We start from the raw sequence: 14,731 nt of genomic DNA, 5'->3' as shown, positions 1-14,731 counted from the left end.
TTGAAAATCTAACTCTTAAACTCTTTACAGGCCCACAGCTGCATTCTATTATTTTGCACCAAAATAAATGGTACACTTAGCCTTCTACTGCACACTGGGGAAAATAGAGTAGTCTGATCTACTCAATTTTTTTGAGCCAAGTCTAAAGGACTCTGTCAGGTTCCAAACACTTGCACTATTATGTTTCCTGAAGAATATAATGCCCAAGCTTATTCTCTAAGGAACTTCAGAAAAAAAAAAGAATTTGGCAGTCAGCAACATTTCAGAATTTACCAGTCCAAAACAGATTATAAAAACTTTTCTCAACTCAAATGGAAACTTTATAAATATTTACTGAATAATTATTATGTACAAAACACATCAAAATGAATATTAAAAAAGAAGGGTAGATAAACCCTGCATGGAATGGGGGAGAGGAGGTAGCAAGAGGAATGAAAGTAAAAGGAAAGGAATGAAAAAGAAAAGAAGAAAGGAAAGGAAGAGAGGGAAGGAGAGAAAGGAGAAAAAGACATAGTTCCTCTAAGAGAGTGCCCCTTTTCCCCATCTTCAAAGGACTCAAAGGCATAAAAATTGTCTATTCTCTCAGGTGAATCAACCATGATATTGTAAGTCTTTCTTTTTTGCAGGAGTTTCTAGACTAGTTCATTACTTCATTGTTTAACCTGACATAATAGACAAAGAGGGTGAAGGGAAGTGATCATGCATGCAGAGATACTTAGAAAAATTTTAAGAATATATTAATTCCACATTATAATCTCTGAATTAGGCAGTTACTAAAATTCTCTATAAGAATAAAAAAAATCTGATTTTCCTGGAGACTTTGTATGGATTACCTTACAGTTTTATTCACAGTTGGGACAGTATTTTTTTCTTATTTAATTCTTATGCTAATCTATATTGCTAAAAATAGTCCTGGAGCACTTTGTGAAAATGATCTAATTCAACTAAGATGAAAAAGAATATAGGAGTTTTAGACATAAACCAAGCTTATATATTCCTAGCATATGGCATGGTTCTGGTCACTATGTTCTTCCCCGTTATGAGTAGTAATTAATCTTTTTGTTGTGAATCCAGCTTATTGAAAACTTTTCATGGCTGTAGCATATCCCATTCTTATGTAGAAAAAATATTTTGACTTCTTATTTATTCAGTTCTTATATAAATATTATAGATGTTCTAATATTTTAAAAAATATATTTCTTGAAGATACAGAGAGATTTCTCTGTAGACCTTGTCCTCTGGGAGCTTATAAAGTGGACACTAGGAAAGGCAAGGAGGGGCTCTTAGTTGTTGGCATTTGGTCCTTCTAGTCTGTGCAGTAAGCCAGAAATTGGTAGGGCCTACTTCGTGACACAAGACTGCTAGGTAGTGAAAAAGCATCAGGCCTGAGTCAGGTAAACTCATTTTCCTGCGTACAAATCAAGCTTCAGACACTTACTAGCTATGTGACCCAGGGCAAGTCACTTTACCCTATTTGCCTCATTTTCCTCATCTGTAAAATGAACCAGAGAAGAAAATGGTGAACCCTACTAGTTACTTTACCAAGAAAATCTCAAACGGACTCACAAAAAGTCAGATGTGACTGAAATTAATGAACAATAACAACTTGATGGCAAAATTCCTTCCTCTCCATTCCACACCTCCTCCTTGAATCCTCCCTGATGGAAGCAGTCTTCTTGTATCCTCTGTATAATGGTCAGGTGTAGGAGTATACTTCTTGTGAGCTGTTGGAAGTCAGAGGAAAAGGGTAGGGCCAATATTTGGATGCTAATCTTGATTTATGGCCAAAGAAGACCTGCTTACAGGAGAGTATAGTTTCCCATTCTTTCCCAGATCAGGTAAATGTTGCTATTTCTATACAGATGTTTTCCACATTGTGATACATGGAGTTATGTAGGGGCTCTGGGCATATTTGTTTGCCAAAGAAGCAAACCAGCTATGTTTCCTCAAATATTTCACATTTGATTAAGGATTCTCTGTCTTTCTTTTACCCTGGAGCACAAAAACTGCTTGGCTTTAATACCTTCCCAGGTTTGAGCTTCCCATAATCTTTCTGGATACCACAGATAGTTTAAGCAATGAGTAAACACTATTTCATGATAATACAAGGAAATGCTCCATGGCTAGGTCATCTCCACTTCACCTACCTACCCCCTATTTTCCCCTGTACATAGAAATATATAATGTACATAGGCACTTCTGGACAGATAATAACAATAGCTAAATTTATATCATACATTACAAGGCACAAGTAAAATATAAACATTTTCAATTCATTTTTTTTCTCTCTCTCTCTTTTTGAGTGTGTATGTAAAATACATGACAAAGACAGAAAGAGAAAAGAGAAAATGCTTTACCTACATTGTTTCTTCACTGATTTTTCATAAAAGCCCTGTAAGGCAGTTAGGAATAAAAATATTATTGTCCCCATTTCATAGGTAAAGAAAGTGAAGATAAGAGACAAGGGCATGTGGGTAGTATATGGCAAAGGAAGGACCTGTAACCCAGTCTTTGCCTTATACTAGTAGGTGCCCCTTGTATATATAACATATGTATAGGGGAATGACCTGACTATCCCTCCCAAAAGCCAAAGTAATTGTGTCTTGGAGGGATGGGAAAAGAGATGGAGTACTGGGAGAAAGGACAGAAGGAAAAAGAGAAATAACATGATTATTAGAATTTTAAACTGTAAAAACCACTTTCTTCTCAACAGCTAATGAGGTATTATTATTTCTATTTAACAGATAAGAAAACTAAAGTTTTCTAGGAGGTTATAGTTACAAGTGACTAAGGCAGAACTTAAACCCAGGTCTTAGCCTGGCAGAATGCTCAGCACAAACTAAGTCTATATTTTTTTTTAACTCACTCATTTATTCTTCCGGCTCTAGATCTGTCTCTCTTTCCATTATGAAACCCAGTCTCTCAAGAAGTGGAAGGATACAGAATGAGGAAGGAAAAGGAAAGTGAACTGCAGATAAGCAGACATGGGGAGGAGGAAAGGAGCACAAATAGGGATAGAATGCTGGGAAACAGAAGAAAAGAAGACGATGGGAAAGCAGAAGAGAGAAGGGGGGAAATGGAGACAGGAAAACATCCTTTTGGACAAAGAGAAAAAAAAGAGATTAGAGATTCTATCTAAAAACAGAATTGTGGAAGATTAAAAAAAAGCTCAAGACTGGAGGAGGGAATTACAACAACCCATGCTTGGATGGCAAAGGGGACTACAGATCAAACTGAGTGTGCTTGTATTTTAGTCTCATTATCCAAAGAGGTTCTCTGAGAAGCACAGCCTCCTCACCCCAACATCCCTGCAGGATGAGGAATATGGACATTTGCAGCCAGAATAGTAGAGAGAAGGATTTCATTCCCATGCATAAGGAATTCAATGAGGAGTGGAAGGGAAGGAAGAAGGCACAGAAGCTGCTTTTGAAAGAGCATAGAGAGTAGAAGGTAAGGAACCATGCTTAAGAGGCTTTTTTGTTCTTGACCCCAGAGAGTGCCCAGAGGTAGGGCAGACAGAGACCCTAGAGTGGAGCTGACTTAGCACCCTGCCCTTTCTTCACCCCACCCTCTTTCTGTGAAGGAAAACTTTCCACAGATGAATTCCACAGAAGGGCATTTTTTTTTTTAACAAAGCAATAGCAGTGGAATGGTCTTCAATTATTCCATCTGAAAACATGAAGCATTCTTTTATGAGAAATCATTTCCATTTGGCATAAAACACAGGGAAAGGGAGAACACTTACTTCACATTGGTGTTGGTGCAGATGATGTATTCAATCTCATCAGAATAAGGATTCTGAAAAGTGAAGCTGCTGGTCCTGATTAACATCCACTCCCGGTTTTTGGTCCGAAATCGATACATGACTGATAGTACTTGGCCTTTCAGCTTAACGACCTAAGGAAACAGTTTATAGAAATAAAATTAAGTAGAATTAGGGCAGAAGGGAAGGAAGAAGAAAAATATTTATCTTTGTGGTATTTTTATAATGTGCCAGGCACTACACTAAGTGCTTTACAAATAATTGTTTCATTCGTTCTTCACAATAATACTGTGAGGCAGGTGCTATTATTATCCTCATTTTACATATGAAACTGAGGGAAACAGAAACTTTTTAAAAATAACTTGCCCAAGGTCACACAGATGGTAAGTATGCCAGGCCAGATCCGAATTCAGGTCTTCCTGACTCCTCATCCAGAGTTCTATCTACTACATCATCTAGCTGCATGGGAACACAGTGGGCTACAAGTCCCCAAATCAAGCATGGAACTAGAAAAAATATAAATATTTTTATATTTCATATAAAATATGTGTATTTTTATTTGTATATTTTAATTTAATTTAAATATATAATATATATATATATATACATTTATCATACATATTTATCATATATATGTATATGAAAAATAGGATGATTTAGACCTGGAAGGAATTTTAGAGGTTATAGTCCAACATCTTTATGATGAAACCAAGATGAGGAAACCAAGGCCTAGAAAGGTTAAGTGACTTGCTCATATTTACACTGGTATCAAGGAGAACAGAACCTCAGAGTCAGAGGTTCTTAAACATAAGATCTTTAAAGATCTTATGCAAAAAGCTGTATATGTTTTTTTGTACAGAATAGGAAACTGAGGCCATTTTTATATACTACTATTATTACTGCCACTACCACCACCACCATCACTACTGTAACTACTACTATTTCTATTGTTGCTGCTGCTACTACTAGTTAGCATTTATTTATACAGCCCTTTAATGTTTGTAAAGCACTTTACATATATTATCTGTGTTCCTACATATATTATCTTTGTTCCTAACAATAACTCTGGGGGTTGGTATTATTATTAACCCCCTTTTACAGTTGAGGATACTGAGGCTGAGAGAAATTAACTTTCCCAGAATCACACAGTATCTGAGGTGCAACTGGAACCCAGCACTTTACTCTCTTCACCACCTCTCAGAAGCTGAGTTTCTTGTTTGAAGACACAAAAATATTTTGTGGCAAAAGCCACACTAGAACCCAGGTCAGTGTATTTTTCAATTCTCTGTTCTGTAACTATTATAAACAAACAAAATATATACAAAGAGAAGATGTGAGCATTAAGGAGGATGGACAAAGGCTACTAGCAAAAGGTGGGACTCAACTTGAGGGAAGCCAGGGAAGACCAGAAGCATGGATGAAGAAGGAAACAATACCAGACTTGGAAGGACAGCTAGAAAAATATAAAATAAATAACAGCTAAAATAACAGTGTCATTGGATCTCAGAATGTATGAGTGCAGGGGAAAGGGAAGGACTAAGGTGTAAGTAAGGTGATTGGAAAAGTAGGATGAAGTCAGATTATGGAGGGCTATATAATATAAATGATTTTTTATTTAATCCTAGAGGCAATTGAGAGCCATTAAAGTTGACTGAATAGGTACATTACATGCTTAGATATGCCTTATACAAATAGGTATTAATTGTCTTCTCAAGTACAATTCCTTAATTATTTATCTATTCTTTGAAATGAAGGAATGTTTTAGGTTTTTCTTTCAAATTTATTGTTTTTTTCCTCAGGTTCTCTAAAGGTAACATACTAAATTACCTGATAAAATGGATAATTTCTGCAGTTGCAAACATTTGGCAAATATACTGAATCAATGCCTTTATCTTGTAAGAATCAAAAAAAGGAGGGGGGAACAATAGGGGTGATTCTCTTCTCCCTCCTCTCCGATCCTTATTTCTCAAAGTAAGCCTTTTGCTAGTAAGCGTGTCTTATGACACATTCCTTTATGTCTCTGAACATCTCTCTAATCTCCAAAACACCTCTCAATATCTGATCATTCACTAGTCTCCCCATTTTATTGATTAAAAAACTGAGACTGATTGAAGTGAATTGACTATCCCAAGTTCACCCAGTAGGTACAGAGAGATTTCTGATTAATAAGACAAGATTTTCTTCTATTCTTATAATGCCTAGATAGAATTTCACAGAATTGTGGAATGTCAGAGTTAGAAGGTACCTTAGAAGTGATCTTGTCCAATAGTGCCACAATTTTCTTAAATCCAAGATGAACACTCTCATTTTCCTCAATTCTTATATAGTAAGATCTCAAGGGTCTTCAGTTTCTTTGGATACCTTTTAGTTTATAAATATCCTTAAATGTGGGCAAAGTTATCACTTTCTTAGTCATGGATACCCTTCCTCTTTAGATACAGTCTAATATTACATTACCTTTCTTGGTTGTATTAGCACCCTGTTGGCTTATACTAAGTATGCTGAAAGTCCTAGATTTTTTCCTGATATACTTCTATTTAATCATACCATCTTCTATCTAGCATTTATGAAGTTAAAGTTGATTTTTTGAATTTAAGTTCAAGATTTTAAATTTATTGGTTCTAAATTTCATCTTATTTGATTTAAGATGTTCTAGCTTGTCAAAGAATATATATATATATATATATTTTTCCTTTTAAAATTTTACTTCCAGTTTTATGTCATATGCAAATTTTGTTAAGTAGTGTTTTCATGAATATGTTTACCATATTTATACATGGTATGTTCAAATACTTTTGTTAAAATTAAAGAGTTCATTTTTATTTAAAAGTAATTCCTTTGCAGTTTCAAATGTATAAAATTATTTCCCTTCATCAACACTTTCTAGCCACCACGCCCAATGGCAGAATCCCAAAGAATACAAAGGCTGTGTCAATGTCCAACCCAAGGATTTCCTAGTGGATATTAGATAGCTGGCCAGTGGGCCCTTTGATTCTGGGATACATTTATTATTGTTGGCCAAAGGGCATTACTGTCCTGGTTTAATTTTCCCACCATATGAATAAATTTGCCTTCTCAAGGAACTGATGCTACATGAGCTGGGTACTGGCAGAAATCAGATGCTTAATCCCTCTTTTTTTTGCTTTAGAACCAACAAATTTCTGAAAACCTCAGCAGTTTGCAATCTCTGTGGCTCTATAAAATGGAGATATCCTTTGAAATCACACTTAGCATTTTAATTTAAATATTTTTAAAGCTGATATACCAATAATAAAATAAGCTTTCCTATTAGTTGATTTTTCATTGTCTGAGTTGACTAATTTTATAATAATATACTTGAAAATATGGCAGGATTTTTTTGAGGAAAAATTTGATATATATTAAAAAGGAAAACACATAAAAATTCTATTGTATAATCCTTCCTCTTTAAAGCATTTCATATTCTCAAATAAAATCCTTAAAGATCACTAGAATAAAACTGAACAAATATCATATGGTTACTTACATAAGCTATCTGCAAAAGAAATATTAATAGGAAAGAAGAGGTAGGGAGAAGACAGAAGATTACAAAGGAAAAAACTTTGGGAATAACATCTACAGAGATAGTAATTAGCAAAGCCATAATTCAAATAAAAAATTGACTCTAAATCCATTGTACTTTCCATGATACCATGAAGAAGAATTCACAATAGATGATTTAAAATGTCTCTTCCATTCTTAATATGCTACCTTTCTAGGATTAAAAAAGTTCTTTACTAGCTGAGCCTTTAGATAGCAACAAGATTTTAGGTAACAATAATATATTTATTATGCTGATTTAGGATTAGCAATTCCTATACTCTGATTTATTTTCATAGCCTTGGTGACTAATTTTCACTTTTCTTCTCACACTTTTTCATTCATTCTTCTTGTGGCCAATTGTAAACATTATTGACAGGGTTAGAGGTAGAATATGAGGGCACAGAACAAAGTAAGTTAACTGGAAAATGAAAGGGCCTTAGGAATAATTAATACTATAGTCTGAAATAATTGGCCATGTTAAGATTTAGATGAACTGAACTTAAATTATGTCAAGTATAAGAAGACACGTCTTTACAAAAGAGTGAATTATTTTTGTAAACATTAAAGTGTTTTATGAATTAATATTATATGATAAGAGCTAGAAGAGACACTAGTTATCACTGAGTAGGACTCCTCATTTTTATAGATAAGACAACTGAGGTTCAGAGAAGTTAAATGATTATCTCAAAGTCACACATACAGCAAAATGGCAGAGCTTTGTTGGGGACCCAGGTTCTTTGATTCCAAATCCAGCACATTTCTACTATGTCATGATGTTTTGCAAAACAAGAAAAAGAAAAGTAAATAAGGGGGGAAAGGAGAGAGTGGAAAATAAGGTGAAGACATAGAATGTAAAAAGAAATGGGTAGTGAATTAAAAAATATGAAAAAGAGAGGGAGAAAGAAGGGAAGGCATGAAATTGAGAGAGAATATAAAAGGGAGAGTAAATAAAGGTGATAAAGAGAAAAAAAAGAGAAAGAAAGAAAGAGAAAGGATAAGAAAGGAAAAATTTTAGGGAAAGATGGAGAGAGAATATGAGAAAAAGGAGGAGAGGAAGGAAAGAAAGAGCCACTAGGGAGAAACTGGGAGGTCACTAAAGGGTATGTGATGAAAAAGGGAAGAGGGAAAAGAGATTAAAACAATGAGAAAGAAAAGTAGAAGGAGAAGATATAGCCCACATGGTGATATAAAGGGATGGCTTCCATGAGAGAAGGGAGTGGAAAGAAAGTTCCCCTTCCATAGTCCAGAAGATGAGGGAAGCATCCTCAAAGCCTGTTAAACCTTAGCCAAACATTTCTAACTATCCCTGCCTCAAGACCTATCTTGGCCAGAGCCAAAGGGTGGGATGGAGGACAACTTGTGACCAGAACAGCTGCAATAGCCCCAGGAGCCAACCCAAGTTTCTATCACTGGGATTTAGAGGCAGTGACTAGGGAAAGCATTATGCATCTGCTTTATACAAATTGATTTAAAATTTTTTTTAAGGAAAGAAAAAAATTCTCCCCAAAATAGGCATGTGACCCAAGCCCTAAGTGGCCCCATTTTCAACTATCCTCAATGTGCCTTGCACTTCCTTCCCTTGTATAGGATTTTGTTAGGGGAAGGAGCATTGTAGCTCCTTTTAGGCTCAAAAAGAATAAACTGTAACCTAGGAAGAATAAGAATTTCCAAAATCTTAGTCTATGGTTGTACTGCCCTATATTTAAGTATGATGAAACACACCAGACATTTCCATTCAGCCCTACTCCTGCCAACAATTCTCCAAATTGGCAGTTTTGGGATGTTAACTGGGTCCATCACTTCCAAGGCATGTTAATTGAAGACACCTCTGGGTTCCAAAAGTAATTCCCTTAAGCCTAAGCTCATAGTTTTTCACACACAGCTTGTCTTCCCTGCGCTGATAGAAAATTACTTTTTCAAAAAAATTTTTTTCTTTAAAGTTTTAAAAGACAAGAATAGTTCTGCCAGGTGATGGGATAAAACAGAATGATGAAATATAAACAAACTTCTGGAGGAACTCATGAAAATTATAAAACATTAATAGAAATTAAGTGATAGTTTGTGAAGCATTTGAGTTGAAAACAAACTTAGGCCGTCTTCCATTTGCCACTGGGTTGTTTCAAATTTCCAACTCAGCTGTCTGGAACTCAAAATTCATTACCCCCACAGAAATCATGTCATAAATGATGATTAAAATAGTTTTGGGATCCCATTTACTCCATCCACTATAACCAGAAAATTTAGAGCCAGAAGACATTGGAAATTATCGGACTCAATAGACTGATCTTTCAGAGAAACAAACCAAGGCTTGCAGAAATAAAGTGACAATTCTACTGAATTAGTGGCAGAACTCAGTCCTCTGATTCCCATTCCATTGTGCTTTCCAGGATAGAGAGCATAAGCAATGACTACTTTTTAAAATTTAATTTTAATTTTACTTTTTCTTACAGGGCAATGATCATTTTTCTAAATCTGTCTTTGTGAAAAAGACAATGTTATCCATGTTCTAACTCAGCTAGGAAGGAGAGAAACCAGAATTAAATGTCTATTATGTGTCAGCCACTGTACTGAATACTTATTAACACTTATTATATTAAATTATTACAAATTTGATACTTATACCAACCCTGTGATATTGCAGTGTAGGAAATTGAGGCAGTCAGGGGTTAAGCCACATAACTAGTAAGTGTCTGAGCAAAGATTTGAATTCAAGTCCAACTCTGTTTACTGCTGACCCAATTTTCTTTGAACCTCCATACTTCCCATTTCAGTGATAGTACCTCTTCTGCTTATGGCCACGGGAAGCAGGGGTTCTATCAATGAACAAAGACCATAGAATTATGGAAGCTTGGAGTCCAGCCCCTTCATTTACAGTAAGGGGAAATGGTCAATAAGAAATTAGTCCTCATAAGCATGTACTGCATATTCTTCCTGATGCAAGTCCTTCCCACATGGACTCTGGAGCACAAACAAGTATTCCATGACCACTTCCTGTCCACTTACCACGTAGTGAAAAAAGGCCTTTGGGTTCCTGAACTGGAAATAAGAGTACATAAAAAAGAAACTAACTGCCCAAATGTTCTCTTTTCCTGGTTGCCTTCAAGTGAGGAAGCAAGTGAGGAAACGATGCCTCCAGGTGGAAAGAGTACTATGGCTTAGTCTCCCCACCAAGATCAACTAACATGAAGCCAAGATTTCTTATTGCCTCTGTCCCTGTTGTATCTATTCTTTCCTACATTAGAGGAAGAAGTATTGGAGATGAAACAGAAAAAACTGTAAGCTTTAAAAGGCTGGAGAAGTACCAGGAGTCTAGGAACTAGAGTCCAAATTAGACATTCCAAGCTAGGTTCTCCTTCTGACTAAAAAACCAATCTATCTAATTGAATGCAATTCAATTCAATTCAATTCAACAGAGATTAACGAAGTACCCATTTCATAAAAGTCATTGTGCAAAGTCTCCCAAAAGGTGGGGGGGAGGCTAAATGTATAATTCAAAGATGCGCTAGAGCCAGCTAGAACTGGCTCATGAAAGCTGATTATTAAATTAGCAAACACTAAAAATTAAGACTTTAAATGAATGTTTGTCTAGAGGTAAAGTGATGGAGAAATTGTTACTATTGCAAATTAAGCTTAAAAGTATATCACACAAACGTTTTCACTCTGAGAGAGCTAGTTAAACATGTATTGACACATCCCTATTATATATACTTTCATAAATTTTAAATGAGGTCAAATTTTCTTTATTGTTATTGCAGGTTTATTTAGGGGACAGTAATTTGTGTATTAGATATCTACACATATATTACTTTACATCCAAACTTATCTTCTTGGAAAAAGATTATTTATGCACAAGCTAGGACTTATTTTAGGATGGTACCTGTTGAAAACTCTCCCTTAGATGGCTCTGATCTTCAGGATGGCAGAATTCCAAAATGTCCTTTCCCAGAAGATCCTAGACATAAAAGAAAATCTTCAGTACACAATTTCAGTTTCCACTGTTCATATTTCATTTCTTTGTTGTAAGGAAATAATTATTTGTTCAGTTTTTTCCATACCTCCTCAGATGCCTGCTAATATTACAGTTAAGAATTCTTTTCTTGGTGTCTATATGAAACTTTCTGTTGGCAGCTCTTATATTAATCAGACTTTTTGAGAACAAGATCAGTGCCTATATAAGGCAAAACATTAATAGCCCAAGTAACTGTGGGGTTTTTTTCTAGAAAGATGGATTTTTACATTCTATTTGCTTTGGAGGAACAGAATATAATAAATATGGTTCTAATAAACATTAAAAGAAAGCAAAATGACCAAGTGAAGACAGGATGTGTTGCTTGTGAAAACTGTAATTGTTTAAATGTGGAAACTGAAGCTCTCTTAGGGATAAAAAGATGCTTTTCTACATGAAACAATTTTGTACTTAAGAGAACATTTACTACCTAGTTCCATTATTTGATGTTTATTCAAAAGAGCATGCATGATCCTGAAAGAAAATATCTAATGGAATGAGTAAGTATTTGTGTACAGAAATCAACCAACAAGAAGCTAAACCATTGAATTCAAGTGGATGTACAGGGAGATATAATTCAAGCTGCTATATTTACTCTCTGATCAAAACTATAGTATTCAGCTACGTTTGAGTCTATGCTGGCAAAACTGGGGAAACAGTAGCTGGATATAAACTTCCCCACCTGAAAATATGCATCTGTTGTGGCTGGTATGGGTGCACAAATGGATTATTATCATGGCTTTTAAAGCAGCACTGAATTTATATAATATTGTTGGATGTTATAGAGTCACTTCAGTTCTGTGCAACTCTACATGACCCCATTTGGGATTTTCTTGGCAAAGATACTGGAGTGGTTTGCCATTTTCTTCTCCAGCTCATTTTGCAGATGGGGAAGCTGAAGCAAACAGGGTTAACTGACTTGCCCATGGCCACAAAACTACTAATTTTCTGAAGCTAGATTTGATCCTAACTCCAGGACTAGTACTCTATCCACTGCACCACCTCCAAAATAATACCATTATATATGGGAAGTAAAACTATTTTCCTTCAATTTTATCTAAAAGACGAGATAAATTTGCCCTATTTATTCAGATGTTTTGAGTCAAGATTTTAGCTGAAAAGGCTATGGCAATAAAAGATCCACAAAAATAAAAATAAATAATAAATAAATAATAATAAATAAAAATAAAAGATCCAATAAAAGAGTAATGCAGTTATGAGGAAAGAATTTGTACCTGCTAAAAAAAAATCTAGGTGCTTTTAGGCATTAGAGATGATTAAAAAAAACTATTATGTATAATCCTATTCCATGAGTTGAAGGAGTTTTTAATTTAGAGTTGCTTAAGACTTCAAAATGCACTTAGCAAATTACCTAAACTGAATGTATTACTTAAGGAATTTTGCTTCATAACACTGTGTTTATATTGTCACTAATAAAGAATAAGTACTTTTAATTGTCCATTAGAGAAGATGGATTTTCTAAATAGTGTTAGCCAATAATAATGAATACTAAATCATCTACTGACCTGTGGTTGGTAGCCAATAACACTGATGCATCTTGGATCTACAAATGTGATGATTCCTTCAGAGTTGTGTCGGGATAAGAACTCAGCAGGGACAGACATCCCGTTCATGTCCATACACACAGGGGAGCTAGTTACCTGAGAAAGATAAAATCATCAGAAAACATTTGAATTTCATGGAGGGGAAAATAAAAAAATATCAAGATGCTTCTGTTAACAAGCAAATGTTAAAATATGCTTTATTTTGATTTACTAATGTCATGAATCATTGATCTAGGCACAATAGTGCTGGATTTATAAGAAAAGAAACTTTGTGAATTAAAGATGTTTGAGGGAGACAGTATTCAACTTAAATATTGAGCCTAACAATATCAGGAAAAATGCACAAATGAAAGCATTTTTATACCCCTTTTTACAGATGAAGAAATTAAGACTCATTAAGTTTAGGTAACTTGCCTGTATTTAGTGACAAAGTTAGAAAATACCAAAACCAAGAGTCAAATTTAGGTACTTTACAATATGTCATAGAGTTCCAAAAAAAGTGATATGAACATTTCAAGGAAGGAAGGGTCACTTTCAGGTTAAAAGGCAGAAGTGGGGAATTAAAGAAGGCTTCTTGGTAGCTATGGTCATGTGAGTTCAAACCTTGAAAAGAAATATTTAAATAGGGAGAAGTAGAATGAATGATAGGGAAATAGTACATTATTCCAGCCAGGTTAATTGATGTTGCTGTTAAATTGTTTCAGTTGTATTTTACTCTTTATAACTCCTTTTGGGGTTTTCTTAATAAAAATGACTAGAGTAGTTTGCCATTTTCTTTTCTAGTTCATTTTACAAATGAGGTAAACTGGATTAAGCAATTTATCCAGGGTCACACAGTTAGTAAGTGTCTGAGGCTGGATTTGAACTCAAGAAAAATCTTCCTGACTTCAAGCCCAGTGCTCTATTCATTGTACCACCTAGCTGGACATTGCAGCTCTATGGGATGACAGGAATAAAGAAATAAAAGAAGACATAGAACTGAAAATAGGACAAGATTAAGGAATGGTGAGTAATCTATTTTGATTAGAATCATGACTGGGAGTCATTTGAGAAAAGTCAGGTTATGAACAGTCATGAACTTTACAAGGTAAACTGTGGTGAAAGTGAGTGATTCAGAGCCACCAAAAGTGTTTTTTTTTCCTTTTCTTTTTTCGAGGTAAGAGAAGAATATGGTTTGTTTTAGGAAGATAATTTTGGAAGTATTGTGAAATATGTATTGAAGAAAAGTGAGACGAGGAGAAGGCAATTTAGGAGCTTATTATAATAATCCAGGTTAAGGAGGTAATGGGAATTGTAAATTGGTTTGTATCAGTAGGAGGAGATGGATGCATATGAGGGAAGTTGACAGATAAATGATAGCAATGAGTTCAAATGTGGCTTTAGATGCTAGCTGTGTATCCTTGGAAAAGTCAGTTAACCTATCTGCCTCTGTTTCTTCATCTGCAAACTAGGGTTGTTCTGAGGATAAAATAATATTTGAAAAGCACTTTCCAAATCTTAAAGTACCATATAATTGTTATTATTGTTGTTTTTATTATCATTGCTAGCCCTCTGGTAACAAATAATGACAGTAAAGAAATTATAACACTTTATTCTCCAAAGATTTTTAGCATTTCACTTCAACTCTGCATAAGACAGAGCTGGATCTCCTATTACCTAAAGATAGTCTAGAATGCAGTGGTCTTTATGGGAGTAATTATGATGATGCAATGAAGCATTGCTTAGAGTTTAAAGAACAGGGGCTCCCATTTCTAGTTCTTTCCCCAAATTCAGCTCTAATGTTGCCTACTATTAGAGCAATATGCATTTATACACATAGATGAAGGGATATGAGCA

At 34.9% G+C, this 14,731-nt stretch overlaps 1 protein-coding gene across 2 annotated transcripts in view; it reads right to left on the bottom strand.

Annotated features, from left to right (window-relative positions):
* The window catches only part of ARNT2 (aryl hydrocarbon receptor nuclear translocator 2), a 252,475-nt gene that overhangs the window by 47,058 nt on the left and 190,686 nt on the right, over positions 1-14,731 (bottom strand). For both annotated transcript variants that reach the window (XM_003755494.4, XM_031955647.1), the window contains exons 10-12: positions 12,857-12,991; positions 11,202-11,276; positions 3,746-3,897 (exon numbers count right to left, since the gene is read on the bottom strand). In XM_003755494.4, coding sequence (XP_003755542.2) covers positions 3,746-3,897; positions 11,202-11,276; positions 12,857-12,991 — 362 coding nt within the window. The remainder of the gene's footprint in view (positions 1-3,745; positions 3,898-11,201; positions 11,277-12,856; positions 12,992-14,731) is intronic.

This window comes from Sarcophilus harrisii, chromosome 2 (genome assembly GCF_902635505.1).
Source record: "Sarcophilus harrisii chromosome 2, mSarHar1.11, whole genome shotgun sequence".
NCBI lineage: Eukaryota > Metazoa > Chordata > Mammalia > Dasyuromorphia > Dasyuridae > Sarcophilus > Sarcophilus harrisii.
The sequence above is the reverse complement of the archived record's forward strand: the minus strand, read 5'-3'. Positions and strand labels throughout refer to the sequence as shown.